General features: G+C 36.7%; 2 protein-coding genes across 9 annotated transcripts; both read right to left on the bottom strand.

Moving 5' to 3' along the window:
- Window positions 1-1,819: 1,819 nt before the first annotated feature.
- wu:fe05a04 lies at window positions 1,820-12,721 on the bottom strand. 6 transcript variants are annotated; one of them, XM_087287006.1, is made up of 5 exons: window positions 12,472-12,721; window positions 9,337-10,862; window positions 7,490-8,181; window positions 6,001-7,400; window positions 1,820-3,221 (listed from the first exon to the last, which is right to left on the bottom strand). In XM_087287006.1, the coding sequence occupies exons 4-5, from the start codon at window positions 6,883-6,885 to the stop codon at window positions 2,079-2,081; spliced, it is 2,028 nt and encodes a 675-aa protein (XP_087143132.1). In that variant the 5' UTR covers window positions 6,886-7,400; window positions 7,490-8,181; window positions 9,337-10,862; window positions 12,472-12,721; the 3' UTR covers window positions 1,820-2,078. The 6 variants fall into 6 exon arrangements, with proteins under 6 accessions (XP_087143132.1, XP_087143131.1, XP_087143130.1 ...); XM_087287005.1 differs by having other exon boundaries at window positions 7,490-10,862; XM_087287004.1 differs by having other exon boundaries at window positions 6,001-8,181.
- A 1,966-nt stretch (window positions 12,722-14,687) lies between these two features.
- Window positions 14,688-21,091, bottom strand: znf576.2 (zinc finger protein 576, tandem duplicate 2). 3 transcript variants are annotated; one of them, NM_001114425.2, is given in 5 exon segments: window positions 14,688-16,124; window positions 16,662-16,805; window positions 19,065-19,180; window positions 20,027-20,217; window positions 20,970-21,091. In NM_001114425.2, coding segments are annotated over 4 exon segments (1,179 nt in total). In that variant the 5' UTR covers window positions 20,175-20,217; window positions 20,970-21,091; the 3' UTR covers window positions 14,688-15,353.
- Window positions 21,092-21,231: the final 140 nt, after the last annotated feature.

Here is a 21,231-nt window from a genome sequence, read left to right as displayed (position 1 = left end):
GTTATACAATAAATGTTCCAAAAAAAAAAAAAAGTTACACAACATTAGTCATTCCAGAACAAATATTTTAACTCAGCTTAAAGCTTCTGCTTTTTTTTCTGTACTGAAAGATGAAACGAGAAAAGGAAAAACGGACCTGACTATTAGCAAATGCTGGCACAATTAAAGAACATATGCTAAAACCTCTAAAAGCTGTCTGAAATGTTCTTCCAAAATGAGCATTTTAAGGCTCCTTTGTGCAGTTACAGACATTTCTAGTTTTATGTAAAAAAAGCTTCTTTTTTAATGATCTTTAAAGTGAAATAACTCAAACATAGAAGGCAGAGAAAAATGCTTATTTTACATAAAAATTTCAGATGGCACTTAAAGGTTTTTGTATCGGAACTCTTCAATTCAGTTTAGAATTATCATCTTTGAAATACAGAAATGCATTAATGTGTTCGCTTACTCATGAGTAGAGCCAGACAGAATTTGCAGACAATTTTTGCCACTTATGCGCATAATATTGTAAAAAAAACCTGCAAATTTATGCAGAATGACTTTGGGTGTAGAGTAATTAAAAACTTAAAATTAAATAAAATATATATACATTCTTAACTTTTATTTAATGCTTACCATGCAAATCCAATTAGATCCATTTATTTAGAAAAAAAAGCAAGTCTTTCATATATTATATCTCTAGTAAAAAGCAGAAACTATTACTTTACAAACGGTATTGTATAAAAATCATGTGAATGTTTTTATATGTCAATAATATTACTGAAATGAATTTAAAAACTGTATAAATATAAATTTACACACAACTAAATAAATAGACTCAAAGATGGGCTGAAAATCTGCAGATTTCTGCGCACGCAGATTCAGTGTGGGTCTACCCATGAGTTGACATTGTCATCTTTGCTCACCCTCTATTTGTTCTAAACATGTTTGAGTTTCTTCTGTTGCACACAAGATATTTTGAGGAATGTTGGAAACACCAACAACGTGGCTTGTAAAATTTGTATACGACAATATCTGCATAATAAAAAGACCATTAATAAAAACCACCCAAAAGCTTCTTTAATCTTCTACTGAAGTAAACCTTGGATGGTGTGAAGGTGAGAAAAATGAACAGCATATATATTTATTTCTGCGTCATCTATCACTTTAATATGTGCAGTAATACCATTAATCAATGTGTGCAGTAATTAATCGGCTGATCTAACACTTCTGATCACCTAAATCTGTAGTTAAAAATAGTGGGGGTCAGGAAGCCCTGGGGGGTTGTGGGACAATGATGAGGGGGTCGCTTGGTGATTTCCAAAACTCAAATCAATTTTGTTAAACTCTTAGAATCACCATATTTTATTTATAACCCATTGTTAATAGTTACATAAAGAAACAACAACAACATACAAATAAAAATTGATCAGATTTAATTTTTTGCAACCCCCGAGGTGCTCAGATTAATCACACAGCAACAGTGTCAGCTGCAGCAGATTGATGTTATGGGGCCAGGTTAAACTTTCTGGCAAGCCGTATGGCACTCTAATACATAAAAATACGATATTTGAGGTTAATAGTAAATTAATAAGTGACTATTAAATGATATGGTTATTAGACTGTTGCATTTTTGTGTTGTCAATTTGCTCATGTTTATTTAGGACTATTTTTGTGTGTGCAACGTTTGTATATTTATAACCACCTCCCAGAAAAATGAGGGTCGCGAGTCACTGGCATTGTTATTTCGGGGGTTGTGGGCTGAAAAGTTTGCAAACCCCTGATCAAAATCACCATGTAATGAATCATGTTTTTAAAAAACTTAACAAAAGAAAGCAAATTTACTCACTTCCTAATCTAGATTTATTGTATCCTGCACATCATAGTGGAAATGCAATGAAATACTGTGAAAGCAAACCAGAATACATTCAAAAGAGACTTGGTTTTAACATTCACCAAACTTTTCACCATCCGGGAAAAATAATTGTGACACCCGTTTCCCAAAGAAAATAAATCATGTAAAGATGGTGTAATATTAATCGTCAAATCAATTTAATATAATAATAAAAAAAAATCATCTAAACATTTGTGAACTATCGTCACAGCACTGTGCCAGACCGCAGTCTTTTTCTAAGCGGGCTGTGTGGAGGGCTGCGTTGTGTAGTGTGTGTGCTACTGTTAACAGGCGAGGGCTCAGGACCGTCACTGACCGCAGCATGCTTCATGTAGTGCTGGACCATGTCCTTCTCTGGAAGAACTTGTCCACAAGTCACGCATTCATGAAGCTCACCGTCCAACATGTCCACTCCGCTGTCTTCATCGCCGATCTCCACTTCCGTACTACTGGAATCCACATCTTCCCGAATCTCCACCTCCACGTCAAAGCCAGACTCGTTTTGACCCTGTGGACCATCTTCTGCCTTGTCCTCCATCAAGGTAAATTCTGTCTCTGTGCATGTCCTGTCAGATGACTTGTCTTCTTTTAAACACTGTTCGTCTTTACTTTTGTGAGGAGTTATTTCTGACGAAGCAGAAACGAGGGAGTCTGTTTGTAAAGAATCCAGTGTTTGCCCTTGACACAATGGGGTCACTGCGTTTGCAGGTTCAGCAGCATCTGACAAACCTCCTGGATTTGTTTTTTCATCCCTTGATAAATTAGATTTCATGTTTGATTGAATTTTTTGCTCATTCTCCATTACTTGTGTAGCAACAATCATTCTTTCATCCTGAATCACAACTGTAGTTTGTTCACCTGCCTTTGAGTTTTCCATATCAAAACCATGAACAGAACCTTGACCTTCAACAATGGTCCATCTCTTCTTTGATGTACTGTCGAGGCTTTCCACAGGAATAAGTGTGTTTGAAGGAATGTTGGGCTCTTCTTTAGTAATGACGCTGCTGGATGGGGCCATCGGAAGGGGAATGATATTTGAAGTGGTTGAAGGGGTTTCTAAGATTAATGATGAAGGTAGGAATGTTTGTGAGCTCTGGGTAGAATCTGAGGTGGGGACCGGCAGAAGCATCACTAAAGGCGTTCCTGGAGAAGGCTTTTCATTTAAGGTCAGACTCCATTTGCCATCAGCAGTCCTGTTCTGATCACCTACTGGAAGTATCTGCACATTCTTCAAGCCACTAGAGAACATTGCAGGATTTGAGGGCTGAGCGATAGTTTGAAAGATTATGCTTTGAGCAACTGGTTTTGTTGTGGGGCTTGCTTTCAGTTTTGGCTTCTTCACAGTAACCTGTAAACAAAAATACAAGATTACAATAATAGAATATTTATTTTATTCCCAACACATTTACATACCTTGAAGTTCTTTCGAAAAAAGAGTTTTGTTTTCAGATTAAACATGTATATAATCAGTTTTAAACTGTAATTTGGGAAAGTGTCAAATGTACAGTTGGCATCTTTTTTCATGCTAGAAAGCACACTCTTAAAGTAGAAGTAAAGCACTAAGTAAAGTTTAAATTAGTTTGTAAACTGGCTTCCACTAAAATGAAAAAAAAAAAAAAAAAAAAAATATATATATATATATATATATATATATATATATGTGTGTGTGTGTGTGTGTGTGTGTGTGTTATATATATATATATATATATATATATATATATATATATATTATTTTTTTTTTTTTTCAGCTGCCATCTTGGAAAATCAATTTGTCTGATGAGTTTGTTTCGTTCCCTCAGCTGAACAGATACAGTGGAAGTAATGGACTGAGCATGGAGACTCCAAAGCCTAATTTAACCCAATGCGTGAAGTTGTGGGCATGGAGCTGGTGCAAATACAAGCATCGGATGTGTGTTTAATATGGGGCTGGGCAAACACCATTGTCAAAAACAAAAACAAAAAAGTTTGGTGTTAAGTTTTGGGATGAAGGCTATAGTTTTATTAAAATGTGGCATCTAAGTGTGCGCCTTAGTAGCAGTCCCAATGAGCTTAGGGTGCAAGTTCGTGATTTCCAATGGAGGTGCGCGACTTGTACGAAGGGCACAAAAAAAAAAGAAAATAGTGAAGAAAATCACGCATTCGCGATTGTCGCTTCAGGTTTAGAATAACAATGCGTGTGAAAATGACTAGTGTATAGCAGCAGTGAGGAGATTGTAAATAAATAAAAAAGGGATGCAAGGACGTCGCCACAGTGGCTTTTTGGTTTCTTTTCTTGTGAATCCCAGTCACTAGCTTCTCATCTGAGTTTTTAGCCTTGGGGGTAATGTGGTTATTCACAATTTGTAATGTTGCAATATGCATTTCAATAATGATGGTTGGTTCCTTTACATGAAAGCTCAGATTTGATTATCATCATTTGTTTTCTTTACAGAGTTTGAGGTTTACTGTATCACTTTTCATCACACCAGATATTAATCTACCTTTACCATTGCATACATTATTACTTTACACTATTAAAACAATTTGCCTTAGCAATGCTGGTAAATTAAAATAAAGTGGTTTTAAAAAATCCTTATATTCCTAAATGTGTAGTTAAAAAAATATTCAATAATTATCAATATTGAATGATATGAAACATGATGAAGTGATAATTTTTCCCCAATCTCATCCGGCTCTAGTTTAATATATACAAAAATTATTTATTCTGTTTGTCTTCTATCCCTTTTAATTACCAATCATTTCCTGACTGCCTGTCTTGAGTTTCAACCATAGTTTCAACAAGGTCCGGTACTGACGTAATGGGTGCAAATATTTTCACTTTTTTTACTACTACAGCTGCTCACCTTTTTTTCTGTTAAAACCACACTAAGATCCGCATGTTTTATTCACATGGTGGGTTTTTACGTCTTTCATACATGTTGAGGGATCAAGTTGATCGACTTGATAAAAGAATATGTTTTGACAATGCACACAAATATGACTTAGTAAAGCATAAAATCCTATATCATTTTAATCGTTGCATTAGTCTGAATGTAAATCCCCCCCTCTATAAGAGAGAATATATTTATTAGACACTACTTTGATGCTTGTATTTGCACCAGCTCCATTCCCACAACTTCACGCATTGGGTTAAATTAGGCTTTGCAGTCTCCGTGTTCAAACCATTATTTCCACTGTATCTGTTCAGCTGAGGGAACAGAACCAACCTTGTGATGTCAGACACAGCAACGTTCCAAGATTGCGGCACCCTTTCACTAAAAGCTATAGTAAAACATGCCTTTTTTTCTAATTGGTTGCATTAATTGAGTTACATATATCTTCATTAAAGTGGAAACCAATTTACAAAATAACATAAACTTGACTGACTGCTTCACTTCCACTTTAAGTACAGCTAAATGTATAAACCAAAACAAAGTTTCAAAAGTATTATAAAGAAATATATCACAATAAAATAATTACAAAGGAGGTTTTCAGAGAATATATGGGTTTATGTGATATATTTATGCATTAATGCAATTGTATATATACTGTAAAGCTACATAAAGATAATAAGAATGTGAAAATTGTCAGTTTCTTCAATTTCTACTGGATTGAGTAAATTGATATGGTAAGCCATTTGCTATGTTTTGAGTAAAATGTTGCAATTTGTTTTATTCTGTAAAGGAATAATAACATTTCCCAATTTCCTATAAAAAAAAATACTAGAATGATGAAGCATAAAAATAAAATGTCAGTGTTTGCTACTTCTATTTATACAAAAAGAACAATAACTATAAAAGATATTTTTACCAAGAACTGTACCATGTACAAGTGTAATAAAGAACTATTTAAGTGAGGTGTTCATAATAATGCTTGATATCAGTTATCAGTTAAGTGTGCTGCACTTATGTCATTTGTCACTTTAAAAGTTCTCTCATTGACTCTGATTGGCTGTCCATTTTTTTTAACCACTCATTGGATAAAAAAATGTTCCAAAACAGATTTTGTTCCTCTGTGCCATTATTGAGGACTGCCCCATTCTTTTGATTTTAAACCCCTCTTTATTGGGCACATTTCCACCATTATCCTTCATGTGAACGAAGCTAAAGAACAATTCAATGAATGAAACAAAAAAAAAAGAATCTTACCACCGGTGGTGCCTCCAATCCACAAGTTTTCAGGTGGCTGTCAAAACCCTGCTGATGGGGAAAGCCCAGGCCACAGTCCTGGCAGAGGCATGGCCGCTGTGCCGCATGACCTCCCATATGTGACATAAGCATGAGCGCAGAACGGAAACCCATCCCGCATTCGGCACATTTCAGGACCCGCTGGTGTGTGCTCCCGTGCTTCTTCAGCTCCTCGACGCTCGCAAACACTTTTCCACACTCCATGCAACGGATTTCATCAGTCTTGGTCTGCAAAGACCCTTGATGACCCCAGCATCCAGTTTCCTTCTTATGCTTGTCAAAATCCTCCTGACTCTGAAAGAAAACCAAACACGCCATACACTGGATGCTCTCGGGCTTACACTCATGGCTGTGGTAGAGCGAGGGCAAACGGAAATGACGTTTGCACTTCAGGCACGTGTACGGCAAGACGCCCAAATGAGAGAAACTGTGGCGTAATAAAGAAGTCTTGCTGGAGAACGTTCGCTCACAGTCAGGGCAGGAGAAAAAGCCTCTGCTGTGCCACTCAAGGTGAAGTAGGAGCGAGTTGCGATGGCGAAAACTGGAACCACATTTGAGGCACAAATGCCGCTTGGCCTGTTGCCTGTGAGCCTCTACGTGATCCTTGCACACTTCAAGGTCAGTGAAAATCTGCTTGCAAAAATCACACTGGTAGAACTCTTTCTCAAAGTGGTTAGTGTCCAAGTGGTGTTGAAGCTGCTCCTCGGTCTCGAAGGTATTTGAGCAAACGCGGCAGTGGATGGAGGCCTTTTGTGAGTGGGAGCGAAGGTGTGTGCGGTAATTGACTAACTGGCAGAACTGCTTGCTGCATTCGTCGCAGCGGTAGGGCCGAACACCCGTATGCATGTTCAAATGTTCTCGGAGCAAGAAGAGAGAGGAGAAGGTCAGATCACACACATGGCAGCGATTGTCTTTGTTTTCTCCATTTTCGTTCGACTCTGAAATTAAAGAGAACAGATAAACAGATGAACACAAACAGACACAAACTGTGAAGTTTATTTACAAACTAATTTCGAGAGGATCACGTGCTTATGATTGACCGAGTCTGGTCCTGCATTAGTCTACAATTGATTCACCCATCAGATGATTCCTAACTCACCAGAAATAACCAGAGTTTCTTACCTCAGTATCTTCATCTTGAAGAATCCCCTACTCCCCCTCGTTTGCAGATGGGCAACATTTGCATGATTAGCACTGTTGCCTCACAGCTAGAAATGTCTCCGCTTAAAGTCCCTACTAAACCAGTTAACATTTCTGTGCAGAGGTTGCTCGTGTAGGTTTTCCCTGGGTTCTCTGGTTTCCTCCCACAGTCCAAAAAAACGTAAGTAAACTGAACATACCAAATTGGAATCATACTCAAGCTCTTAGCAAGCCATATGGCTCAGGAGAGATATACGGCTTGCTAAGAGCTAGAGTATGATTCCAATTTTCTTATAAGGATCTTATAAACTCAGGGCTCTCTCCTGGGACAGCATGCCAAACAAGTTTATTACCAATCATCAGCTAAGTGTGAACTCTTGAAAGGTAACTAAAGTGCTTTCCCAGTACTGGATTGCTGCTGGAAGAGCATCCACTGTGTAAAATATATGCCAGAGTAGTTGGTGGTTCATTCCACTGTGGTAACCCCTGACAAATGAAGGACTAAAGGCGGATTTATACTTTTGCATCAAGTGCACGTGTGTGTGTATACGTATGCTCCAGTGCAGCCTTCATGCGGTCGCATAGCCCTTGCCATGGCTCTGTGATTGGTCCGCTTGGTAGCTGCGACCAGTGTGGGTAAGACCGAGAGCCATGCGACCTGTTGGAGCAAGTGTTTAGTGTCGAGTGTGCCATGAAGTAGCTCTAGATGGAAACTGTTGTTTTGCGTTTACCCTATGATTAAAGTTGTAAAATCCAACTGCCAGCCAGTGTTTTGGAGGTGTTATCGCACAGCACCACAAACAGCACGAAAAAATGTAAATGCACGACTATGCGTAAGGCAGGTCCTGTGGGTCACTCCGCAGAAGTATAAATCAGCCTTAAACCAAAGGAAAATGAATTAATGAAATAAAGTGCTAAATTTGGCACTGATTACAACTAGTCAGATCACAAGTACATGAGAGACACATTCTCATTTACCTTGTGTTTTAGGCCCCGTTTACACTAGTGCGTTTTAGTTTGAAAACGCATAAGTTTTGCTACGGTTACGCCATCCGTCCACACTACGCCGGAGTTCTCGAGCGCCGAAAACGGAGCTTTTTGAAAACGCTGGAAAGGCCGTTTTCATTCTGAAACGCTGCTGCTCCGTCTCAGTGTGGATGGGGAAAGACGGAGACATCTGAAAACGGAGGCGGGGCTGCAAACGTTCGCCTATCTGATTGGGGCTTTTCCTCAATATTAAGTAGCCCACACACAGTTCAGTCTCGCATCCTCTTCTTGTAAGTTAAGACTTCGCAAGTTTGATCAAGGCTGCAGTCTCCCCCTTCTCAGTTAGATACGTAAAACATACCGAGGACATGGGTAAATCTTCAAAGGGAACAGTGTACTTTATAACTTCATTCACATCACCTTGGCTACGTTGTTTCACTTTCTCAACAATGAAATGTAAACATGATTTAAGGAACTGCCTATTTTCTTTTTAATATTAGCAACTTAACAGACAGCAGAAATGTTGAGGCGTCGTGCTGCATATATGGGCGTCATCTTCACTGTGTGGATATTTATAACAAAACGGAGCCAATAACAACTGCCTCCTTTCAATTTTAGTGAAAATACAAAACGCACCCTCTCTTTTGCTGAATATCAGTTTTAATAATCGATAATTATAAAAGTATAACATACAATAAGTTTATACATTGTAGGAAATAAAGGCAAGCGATCAGTCAATATACCTGGATTAATCATTAACTTATCTTTGCACTTAACCAAAACATGTTACCCGTGAACAAGTAACTTAATAGATTCCAATGACCAAAGTGAGGGAATTGGCCTATGTCGTTAGATAAAGACAACAACATGAATGAAATATCACGTTTAGCAAATATAATGAGATTAGATCCAGCGGGAGATGCTTGATGAGCAGTCCGACAAGCAGAGCTCTCATCTGGGTAGAAATGCTGGAGCGCTTGCCCGAGAGTGTGTGTGTGGTCACGTGATGTGCGTTTTCAGCGTTTTGGTGTGGACGGAGAGCTGTTCAGAAACGCTGGGTAAAACGCGAGTGTGGACGCGGATCGTTTTCATTCTAAAACGCCGTTTTAAAACTAAAACGCACTAGTGTAAACAGGGCCTAAATCTGTGCCTGTGCATACATTTATTTACAAAGTGTAGTGACATTATGTAACTAGGGTAAGTGAGAGAAATAATTTCAACCTATGCAAATAAAAAAATAAAAAAATATATGTAAAAGGCAAAAGAAAAAGCTATTTGCAGTTAATTAAAATGTAAATAAACTACAGATGCCATGATATTTGAAGTCCACATTAAATCCAAATTAACAATTTGCACTTTGCTAGCTCACATTGTTATTCCTGAGGTGAATAATTAATTCATGCAAATTATTCCATTAAAAACATTAATGGTTTGTATGGTAATCTTCAATGAAAGTCTGACCAGCTATTTAAAAATATTAAAGACATGAAAATACTCAGTTTCTTCAATTTCCTGGATTTCTAGTAAATTGGTATGCCATTTGGTGTGGTTTAACTTAAGTGCCACAATTTGCTTTATTCTGTAAATGACTGATAACATTGACAGCCAATTCAACTGATAACAAATTGTAATCTTCTATAAAAGTCTAACTATTTACTTCCTCTTTTGCAGCCACAGTCCTTCTGTTGACATCAACCTGAGAGCTACCATAGCAACTGTATATTAATGCCCTGTCTTACCGTTAGTTTGCTATGAGGGAATGATGCCCCAAAAGAAAACCCTGCCCCCTACTCAATATTTCATTTCTTTTAAAAGTAGATACAAAAAGTCTGCATGAATTGCAAGTTTGTCAGACTTTTAACTAAAGTAATTATCTCTGGCCCTCATAAGTATATAAACAAGTACACAGACACACAAACGTTAGTACAAGTATAAAAAACAATAATTGGTGCAATCTGAAAATTATCCATGCCAGAAAAAAAAAAACATATTGTTTAGCTTGACAAAATCTACAACATACAACAATATTAAATCAAATCAAACCACATTTCTATTTAGAAAAGAATTTACAATTATACAGTACCTGACCAGGAAACATCCTCATCTTGTTCCTCCTTCTCCTCTTCCTCCTCAATATCATCTTCCACCTCTTCATCTTCATCAACATAATCCCCATCATCATCAGTCAAAACATATTCCACTTCATTTTCATCTGTCCCTTCCTCACCAGACACAACTTCCTCCATGGTAGGACTGGAGGGTTCTAGCGTCCCCTCTGCACATGTCTGCTCCTCTTCATCTTTTTCCATTTCCTCTTCTCCATCTTGAGAGTCATCACTGTTTCTTCGACCTGCACGCTCTCTTTTTCTTGCTTTATTCCATGAGTTGCAAATAGCTTTGTTCTTCTTTTCGGTGCTAACGATATTTGAATCACTCTGAGCTGTTTCTACGCTGATGGGAGAGTTTGGTTTGAAGGGACAGAAATACTGATGGTCCTGTAGAAAGCTTTTTTCTGTCAAGGCATTTGGAACGAAGCAGGGATCTTCATTACAGTCTGCAGTTGTTGGTTTTTCTGTGGTGCTCTGAGCTGGCAAAAATGTCTCCTTAACACTTGGTGGCTCACAGAGGGGAAAATTCCAGTTTGAAAAACCCAACTCTGTCAGCTGGATATCGAGGGTAAACTCTGACATGGTGCCCTGAGGGAAAAAAAAACCAATACATAATATTGTTATAAATATTATTATAAATATAAATATATAATATAGTCTAAATGTTGCTGTTTATCTATCAAGATGAGACGCTGTTTTTTCATGCAACTCTTTATTTTGGGCTTTTCTGAGGTTTTTTAGTCTAAGAGGATAAAAGTATTGAATATACGCTTTAGGTGTTTCTTTCATAGCATTTTATTTGGAATGGAGTTAATCACAAACAAATCTAGCATTTTATCAATGTGTGCCGGTACACTACCTGACAAAACTCTTGTTGTCTATCTAAATTTTAGAAACAAATAATTGGCGTCTAGTTGATCATGTGGTATCAGAAGTGGCTTTTATGAAAGGCCTCTGGATTATGCTAATTTTACAAAAAAAAAAAAAAATAATATATATATATATATATATATATATATATATATATATATATATATTTAGACTAAAGTCTTGTCATTTAACAGAAATAATGTCCAGTATAGAATATAAAGTCATGCTGCGGTGAAAAAATAATCAATATTGTGTATGACTCCCATTAACTTGGAGGACTGCATCCATACATCTCTGAATTGACTCAAATAACTTAATAAAGTCATCTGGAATGGCAAAGAAAGTGTTCTTGCAGGACTCCCAGAGTTCATCAAGATTCTTTGAATTCATCTTCAATGCCGCCTCCTTCATCTTACCCCCATACATGCTCAATAATGTCTGGTGACTGAGCTGGCCAATCCTGGAGCACCTTGACCTCCTTTGCTTTCAGGTACTTTGACGAGAAGGCTGTAAGTATAAGGAGCACTATCCTGCTGAAGAAATTGCATTCTCCTGTTGTTCGCAATGCAATGGGCAGCGCAATTTTCTTGATAGCTAAGGCTGTTGATGTTATCATCCACTCTGCAGATCTCTCACATGCCCTCATACTGAATGTAACCCCCAAACCATGATTTTTCCTTAATCAAACTTGACTGATTTCTGTGAGAATCCTGGGTCCATTCTGTTTCCAAAAGGTTTTCTGCAGCTTTTTATGTAGATCGGGATGAAGTTCAACAGATGATTCATCTGAAAAATCTACCTTCTTCCACTTTCGTTGATCAACGACAAGACTTTTGTCAGGTAATGTGGATTTCAGTTACACTACATGGGCAGTATAATAAGTTTGAGTCTTAAATATCCACTACAGCAGAACGTACACCTAAATTAAATGCTTTATTCATATTTATAAACTGAATATTATTACGGGAATATGTTTGTGTATAATCAGGCAAATTATATGTCATTATGCAAACAAAATCTGAAATTTTACTAGAACTTACCTCATCCACTTAAGATGAGAACATAAAATGGTTAACTTTATTTAAACTAAAATAAAAGATGTAAACAGTTTAACTCAAGAGAAATAAATATATTACCTTACATGAATGCGTCAATGAAGTCAAATAAATATGAATTATTTCCTGATTCTGGCTGTAATTAGGAATTCCAGGAAATTAGGTACTGGATATAATTTAAACAGTGTCTAAAATCTAACAGGCATGGCTTAAAGACAAAGTAAGTCCGTACAGTGAATACAGTATAACGCTTTCTTCATTCAGATAATTACCTAGTTGTCTTCGACGAGCATTTGCAAACACTGCTGTTCAGCAATGCAACAATGGACCTTTGATACTGCCTGCTAACTTATAGTCATTCCTTAACTGCCATGATCGGCTTTGAAAATATCACCAACTGCTCAAAGCGTAACTGAAATTACCGTCAACGCCAAAAACTATTTTATAACGACACAAAGTAATAAAGCACAAATCAGGTTGCATGCAGAAGGTGAGCTGATGTCCAGTCGATTCTTCCGGTATGAAACGCCTGGCCAAAATGCAAAGGTTGCCATCTGTAGGAGAGGAGCGTTAGTGCGGTCAGTACAGTACCCCAATCAGTTGGACAATAATTTGGTGTTTTGCGTAAAGATAAAGCAAAAAAAAAAAAAAAAAAATATATATTTTCGATATATTAAACATATAAGCATTTAAAAATCACACAAAGCTTCTCTGGCTCAAAAGTGTTCATACTTCTGTCATGGTGCCTTAGTCCTGTACTACAGTAATAGAAATGCTCCTTGATAAAAGATGAGGGCACATCAGTGGCTTTGTTAGGGATTTGGGGTGATGGGGAATTGTTTTAAAAAGCAGTTACTCAATCAAACAGTTTTACTAGATTAACACAAGACAACACATCAAATAGCATAAATATAATAAAGTGTAAAAATAGACCTATGACATATTTTAAAACAAGTATCATTTTACTATACATTAAGTCTCTTATTTGTCATTTTCAGTATTTAGTTTTCAACTATTCTTTTAACTGTGCAGATTTACCAATTTAACATATAAAGTTTAATTTAATTATATGTACTTTATCTTAAAAGATCTGCTTGATACACACCACACACACACATGCACAGTTGATTTCTGAATTATTAGCTCCCCTGTTTTTTCCCTCAGTTTATGTTTAATGATTTTTTTCAACACATTTCTAAAGATAATAGTTTTAATAACTCATTTCTAATAACTGATTTATTTTATTTTTTGTATGATGACAGTAAATAATATTTGACTAGATACTTTTCAAAACACTTCTATACAGCTTAAAGTGACATTTAAAGGCTTAACTAGGTTAATTAGGCAGGTTGATGCAAATCATTGTTCAATGTTTTGTTCTGTAGACAGTCGAAAAAATATAGCTTAAAGGGGCTAATAATTTTGACCTTAAAATGTTTTTTAAAAAATTAAAAACTGCTTTCATTGTAGTCAAAATAAAACAAATAAGGCTTTCTGCAGGAAAAAAAAATGATCAGACATACTGTGAAAATTTCCTTGCTTTGTTAAACATCATTTGGAAAATAATTAAAAAAGAAAAAATAAATCAAAGAGGGGGGCTAATAATTCAACTGTATATACACCCACACACACACATATATATATACATACATACAGTGTTTAGCATAACGAAGTACATCCTTTTTTGAATAGGAATATTTGTATTATTTCTCAGTGAATATAGGCAATGTATTTTGGTACATTTTAACAAAACAGATTTATTAAATGTATATGTTTATTAAAATAATATTTTAGTCACCAAACAAATTAAGAATTTGAAAAATAATACAATTAAATTCAAGCAAAATATTGAAAAAAAATTACAACCTACAACCCTTCGAACACTTTTTTCCTTTTTTACAATTTGTATTAAGATTTTTCTATGATATATAAATTTGGGTGTACTAGTTTTTGGATCGTTATTGCAAGTTATTTTGTTGAATAAGCTCCAGATTTGGCTTCAGTACTGACTATATCTAATGTATATGCACAAATATGATATTGTATTACTTCCTATTAAAAATATTAAGTTAAAAAACTAATATAGTCATAGTGTATGCGTGTGAATGAGAGAATGTTTTCAAGCACTGTGGGTTGATAAGCTAGTGTAATTTCGCTGCTGGGTTGTGGCATTTCCTGCATAAAAACATGCCAGAGTAATGGGCAGTTAATTCCGCAGTGGCAACTACTGAAAAATCAGTGACAAAGCAGAAGGAAAGTGAGTAAAATTATTCTTCAATTTGGTTAGAAGCTATTCAAAACCTTATCCCAAAATAATAGCTGGCACTGGAAAAAATTTACACTTCAGTTTGAGATAGTTATACTTGATTGTAGCACTAAATTGAAAAGCATTCATTGTTTCAGAACAAAGTACAACTCCTCCCTTTTGAATCCTTGACATTTAAATGTTTATAATAAATGTAAAAAAAAAAGCAGAAGACATTTAAAACACTTTCAGTGAATTATTTAGACATTTACTTCACGCAAAGAACTGCCTTATTTGTTGGTAACATTAAATTCAAGTCAAATGTCATGTCATACCTGTAGAAAATGGAAACATTTGAAATCATATCAAGTCAAACCTCATCAGAAAACAATCATTTTGTAAATCTTTCCACTCATCATTGTACACTTCTAAAAATTACGTAAAAACAAGAACACATTCATAGAAAAGACTTTAAAATTTTCAACAAAAAAAGAAAAAAGAAAACAACAATGTAAAGCCTTTAGACAATATAACAAGGCTTTTTCTGTGGGGTTCTCTTGATGGTATTAGTTACAACATGATTACCCTACAAATGAGACTTCAGCTGTGGTATGAATCCTTTTTTTCTTGCCATGCCAAAGCTATGTACAGATGTCAAGATACAGTGAAGCACCAAACATGGTTACTAATAGTTAATCTTGAACTCACAACCCTTTGGGTTTCCAGTTTTCAAACGTCCACATAGTGTTGCTCTCAAACGTCACTCAATTGAGGGATTGCCTGCTATGTTACAACCTCAGCCCTAACGCAAACCCTCCCCCAACCTATATTTCTATACACAACATATTAAAAAAATCAAATGTGTTTGTTAACGTACACCTGCAAAAAAAAAATCTCCCTCTAACTGAATTATCTTTTTCCAGCCAGCTTCTCCTCTTTCTCGTGGCTCTGCTGATGAGCCTTCAGGTTGCTCTCTCTGCCAAAGCTTTTCCCGCATGTGGGGCAGGTGTGCCGTCCGACGCTGTGTGCTCTGGCCATGTGGGCCTGCAGTTGCGCAGGTCGGTTAAAACTCTCCTCACACTCTCTACAGGGGTGAGGCTTCTTCTGCGTGTGCTTCTCTTTCTTGTGCATTCGCAGCAGCGTCAGGGTGGGGAAAGTGAGATCACATTCAGTGCAAGGGATCTGCCGTTCTGGCTCGGGGACAGATTTCTTGTCATCATTTTCTGCCTTCTCATCTTCCGCCTCGGGTTCCTGGGTGGATTTGGCAGGGCGTCCTCTTCTTCCCCCTGTTTTTGCCGATGTTGCAGAAGCATCCTCTGAATGATTGGTTTCCTCTGCGTCTTCATCCTTCTTCTTTTTCTTTACCTTCTTTTCACTGGGAGCTGCGGCCTCATATTTGGGGGGCCTCCCTCTGCGTTTGACAGCAGCGCCACCGTTGCAATGCCGGTCTCCTGCGTGGTTCTCCTGATGCTGAAGGAGCTCTGCCTCTTCCTCAAATCCTCGTCCGCATTTACCACAGCGGTAGGTCTTGGAGGGATCCTCCACATCCTCTTCATCCTGGGGCACGGGGTGCTGCATCAAACGATGGCTACGCAAAAGTCCGGGGCTTCGAAATGTCTCGTTGCATTCTTTACACACAAACTGACGCTCCGGACACACCTGTCGTCGATGCGTTGTTAACTTGTGGAGAGAAAGTCACACATTTGGAAAATTAAACATAGGGTTACATTAACAATTGTGCAAAATCTTAAGAAACATGGGTACGGGTAAATCAACTCTACATCATTTCCCACATCCTCGATGACAAGTCAATAGTCTGCAAGACATTTTTAGTAAATGTGTATTGTAGGGCCCCAGAATTTAACAATGTGAAAAATGTAGACAGTATCATGGCTGTATGTAATAGAATATGCTCAATTTTGGATGAATGAATCAGAAGTAGAGCTGTACTCCTAATCAAACCATTATCTGCACTAGTCAGTACTGTACTGCAAAAAGTTTATTAAAAGCATGTATGTGTGAAATAATGCTGCAGTTGTGTTTGCTACACATATGCTCAAGCACACTTCTACATCTCCAACAAGTGTCTCTTTATAAATTTCCATCAAAATAAAAGCTACATTTAATTGAAATGAATTGTGACAGAATTACTTTTTAAAATATGTATTACATCTAACCAATCATTTAAGGTTCAAATGTTTTCAAAATAAGCCTCACCTCTGAGAATGTACGAAAACATTCTTGGCAGTGAACACATTTGAAGGGCTTGTCCTCCTTGTTGTGGGTCGACTGATGTTGTGTCAGTTCCTCAGACGAGGGGAAGGTTCGATCACACACATAACATGTGAAGAGAGTATCGCACTGTTGATACAAAGACAGTAAGTTGTGAATAGACATCACTTTCTCATTTTAATGATTGATAAGACAATGTAGCAATACGACGGCTCAGTGGTTAGCACTGTCGCCTCACACCAATAAGGTCTCTGGTTCGATTGTTGGTGTGGGTTTTCTCCAGGTGCTCTGGTTTCCAACACAAGTTTAAAGACAAGCGCTATAGGTGAATTGAATAAACTAAACGGGCTGTAGTGTATAGGTGCGTACCAAATTGCATACTTATGCACTATTCTAAGCAATTTTGTATTATAAATAGTTAAAGTAGTGTGTTCACATTGGAAACTCTAAAATCATAAGTGCACTTTAATTACCCGGATGATGCACTTATTCAACCTGTAAAATTAAGGGCTCTGTTTTGACGGTCCATGCGCAAAGCGCAAAACGCAGGGCGCAAACGCTTTCAGGGCGTGTCAGAATGCATTTTTGCTAATTTAAGGATGGGAAAATCCGCTTTGCGCTGAGGCGCATGGTCTAAAAGGGTTGAGTTTATTTTCTTAATGAGTTATAGGTGTGTTTTGAGAATAAACCATTCAGAGTCTCATCTCCCATTCACTTTAAGAGCTAGCTGCGTCGTGCCATAGCGCATTTGCTATTTAAATGACGTAAAGTAAGTGGAAAAACCAAGCATTTCACAAGCAAACAGTTAACAGTTTTTTTTAACAGAAAACAGTTAAACAGAGCATCTACTGCGCAAGAATGAGAGATCTACTTTCCCTTTCGCTTCCGTAGATAGAAAACCTTTACGCACAGACATCAATTAGCCTATAAATAATTAATTTTGTTTGTTAAGCGCAAATATTTGTTTCGAAACTATTTCTAAATTCAGTTCTAATTTCCAGCAAACAAATAAATGAACAATAATAACGAAGTGTGTTCAAAAACCTGAGTTACATCCTAAAACACATGCTGTGCCCCATATGGTCTAAAACCTGCAGGTGGACAAATCTAAGCTTGTTTTTTAATAAAACAAATATAAATATGGATATAATAAATAATACTGCTAATAATAATAACATTATACAAAAGAAAATTTTTATGAATGAACTGAAAAAGCCTCCCGAGATGAAGGCAAAAAAACTGTGATTTTTCATATTTATGTAGGCTAGAAAATAATATGTTTTGTAATATTTTAATCCTTTATATTTATATCCTATATCTATTCTTATTATATTATATATATATAGGTTCATCCTTAATATTTAATTTTTTTCATATGTAAAGGTATTTGAGTATTGCTCTACATCCTTTGTGTAGGCTATTAAGCAGTGTGTAAGCGAGGCGCAATCTGTGCTGGAGTTTAGACCAGGTTTGTTTTTGTCTAATGAAAAATCTATTATAGTTTCTCAAAATAGCAACGCGCCAGCAGTGCGCCTCAGAACGCCTTCCTTTTTAGACCAGAACCCCTATGGGCGCACATATGAGCGCTAATGCATTTGCTATTCAAACAGCGTGGCGCAACGCCTCAAAATGACTCTTGCGCCAAGCTGAAACTAGCAAACAAGTATTGAGCCGCGCCTTGCGCCACACTGCGCCGGGTGTATGATAGGGCCCTAAGTGTGGAATGATGTAGGACCAGGAATCGAACTCAGGTCACTGTGAGCACCATAGTGCTAACCACAAAGCTATCAGCGCAGACAATTGAAATCACTTTTAAAAGCGAAATAATTTCATGAACCAGTCAAAAAATAAATGCTATTTTTTGCCAACTCTCCATTTTTACTAGGAATTTAAATTTTTTTTTAATCATATTTATTACAATGCTGCATTAGTTATAACAGAAATATGGCAGCATTTATGCAAATCAAACATCACTTTTAACAATGAATCAAAGATCATGAGATCAAACATAGTAAGATTCCCATTCAGTAAACAAACTTTTCAGTTTTAATTCTGCCCCAAAGCAAGTCCTTACTCTATTGAAACTGTACTAAGAAACGTTTGTGTTTAAAATTAACAAAAATATATATCAATTCTACAGGTTGTTTGAGTGTCTTATCCAGGCTCACTGCCATAAGACTACATTGAGTGTTTTTATTGGGTCTATTTTAGATCTTTTGGGTCAATTTCTGCTGTGTAATAGTGTGACTTGTTACTAATGTTATACCACAATACAATACACAAAAAAAAATACAAGGGTTTTTAGAAATTAAAGATTTTGCAGATAAATGAATACAAAATAATCAGAGATACAGGCTCTAATGCCATTAAAGTATCACTTCAACAAACCTGCTGAAGTTGCTGTTTGTACTCTTCCCGATGACTCTTCTTCATGTGCCTTTCCTTGGCTTTTGAGTTACAGAAAGTTATGAAACACTGGAAACACTGTAGGCTTTCATGCTGGTCTAAATACAGAGAGAAAAAGGAATGACAAATATAAACATTATTATGGGGGACCAATACAATAATGATTTTAAGACTTTGTTTCTTTACATAATTAATAAACAAACTCCTGTTTTGTAATTCTTTTTTTGCAACAGCTAATATGCTTTTTTTATGTATAACTTCACTCAAATCTATGCTACCCTGATGAATCTCTTCTTCTGTAACAAATTAAACAAATAGCAACTAGAGAGCATAAGAAAATAAAGGCATTTATGTGTAAATAACAACATTATGAATCAACTAACACAAAACAAAGGTCTTTGTGAAATGGAAGTTGCTGCAGACTTTAATTTCAGGAAGAAAATATTGAATATTTCCAAATGAAACTGAATTTTGTGTATGGGTGGGATTTTATTTTTGCATTCCTCCTTTTATCTTTTACTCGCAGCAAACTAATGGTTGGAATGAGCATATCTCGCCCAAGCCGTCAAACTGACATCCGTTATTACAGAGCGGAACCAAATGGTTCGACCTTAATAAAGATTATTGAAATTGCTTTTTTTAGTGACTTGCATGAATTAATTGATTACTTTAAGACTAACAGTGTGTGCTAGCAAAATAAGCATTGTACATATTGACCTCATGCAGGCTTTAATATCTGTATTTCATCTTAGTACTGTTGTTTTCTATAATCTTACTTTTCAAGACCTATAGACTAATTATAAAAATGAATCATTCCCCATCACATTTTGAAAAATGGCATAATACCAGTTTTATGTAACAGGTGCTCATTAGAAGCATACATTGTAAAGCTGGACGTCTGTCAATTAACTGACCGAGGACAAATTCAATGATTTCACACTCACATGACTGAATAACAGGAGGTGGCAAGCGGTCCCTAATGGAGGTGACATATGAGTCCTCAGGCTTCTCAGGGGGCAGTTCAGCAGGGGCAGCAGCAGCCTCTCCACCTCCCATCACCATCTCCTCTATCTTCAGTAGGTCAGAGTCCATTTTCAGGCTTTAAGAATTCAGTGTACACTTGCTGTAAATGTTACTGTAAAGAAGAGACTATAAGGTTTATCCATGTTTACATTTACAGTATATATATCGTACAAGCACCAAAAATACACTCAAATATCAACCATTCGCCACTTAAATATTAAACAGTTTGAGGAATAATCTCAACCCTTTCAACAGCTAGTTTTACGAGAGAAGTTTTCTTATTGCTGAATGAGACTAAGCCATTAAACCACACTAAGTAAACGTTACGCGAGCTTAAAGTATGATATTTACCCACTTTTGTTACATGCGCTTTACACCCCAGCTGATGGTCAAAATATAGTGTCGACAATATAAAACAACTAAAAAGAGTTTTGTTTTGGAAACCTGGGTAAGGGAACCAAATGTTTCAAATCGCGCGTTTTAGAGCCGCCTACCGTTTGTTCGCACTAACTAAGCAATGCTAAGCTAACGTAAATGCTACTGGCTAACAAGGCCTACAGGGGCCTTGAGCTTCTGCAAAACAAAACCGCGCGATGCGGCTAACTAGCTCTTTGCTTCATATATTGAAATTAGTCCAGCTGTAGTCCTGCTACACTCACTAAGAAAACAAGATGTTGACCATTTTTGTTTGTATGTTTAGCGGTTATTACATTAACCAGCTGCTGAGTTCGAGTTTAAACTTGGTCTAGACTATCAAGCAAGTTCGCTAACGTTAGTCAAAGCTTATTCAAACAAAGCGCAAAAAGAGGGCTGTTTCTGATTTATTTTAGTTTGAGTTTTAAAATAATAAGACATGATTCTTACCTGGAAGTGAATAACCTTTTCTTGTCTGGAGGGAAAAGGCATAAGCCTGACATATGAAAATAAAGGGGGCGCAAACGTGTAATCAGTGACCCGCTGGTAGACTGAAAAAAAAAACCTGCATCACGTGCCAAGACTCCGCTTTACTTTCCATTGTGTTCAGAGAAAAGCTGAACAGGTATCGAGATTCCTTGATTGTCGTGCAAAATGATTCAATCGCTTTAATATTTTGATAACCTAGTTAAGTGTGTTGCCAAACATAATT

Source organism: Danio rerio, chromosome 16 (assembly GCF_052040795.2).
Source record: "Danio rerio strain M-AB ecotype USA chromosome 16, GRCz13ab, whole genome shotgun sequence".
Classification (NCBI taxonomy): domain Eukaryota; kingdom Metazoa; phylum Chordata; class Actinopteri; order Cypriniformes; family Danionidae; genus Danio; species Danio rerio.
The sequence above is the reverse complement of the archived record's forward strand: the minus strand, read 5'-3'. Positions and strand labels throughout refer to the sequence as shown.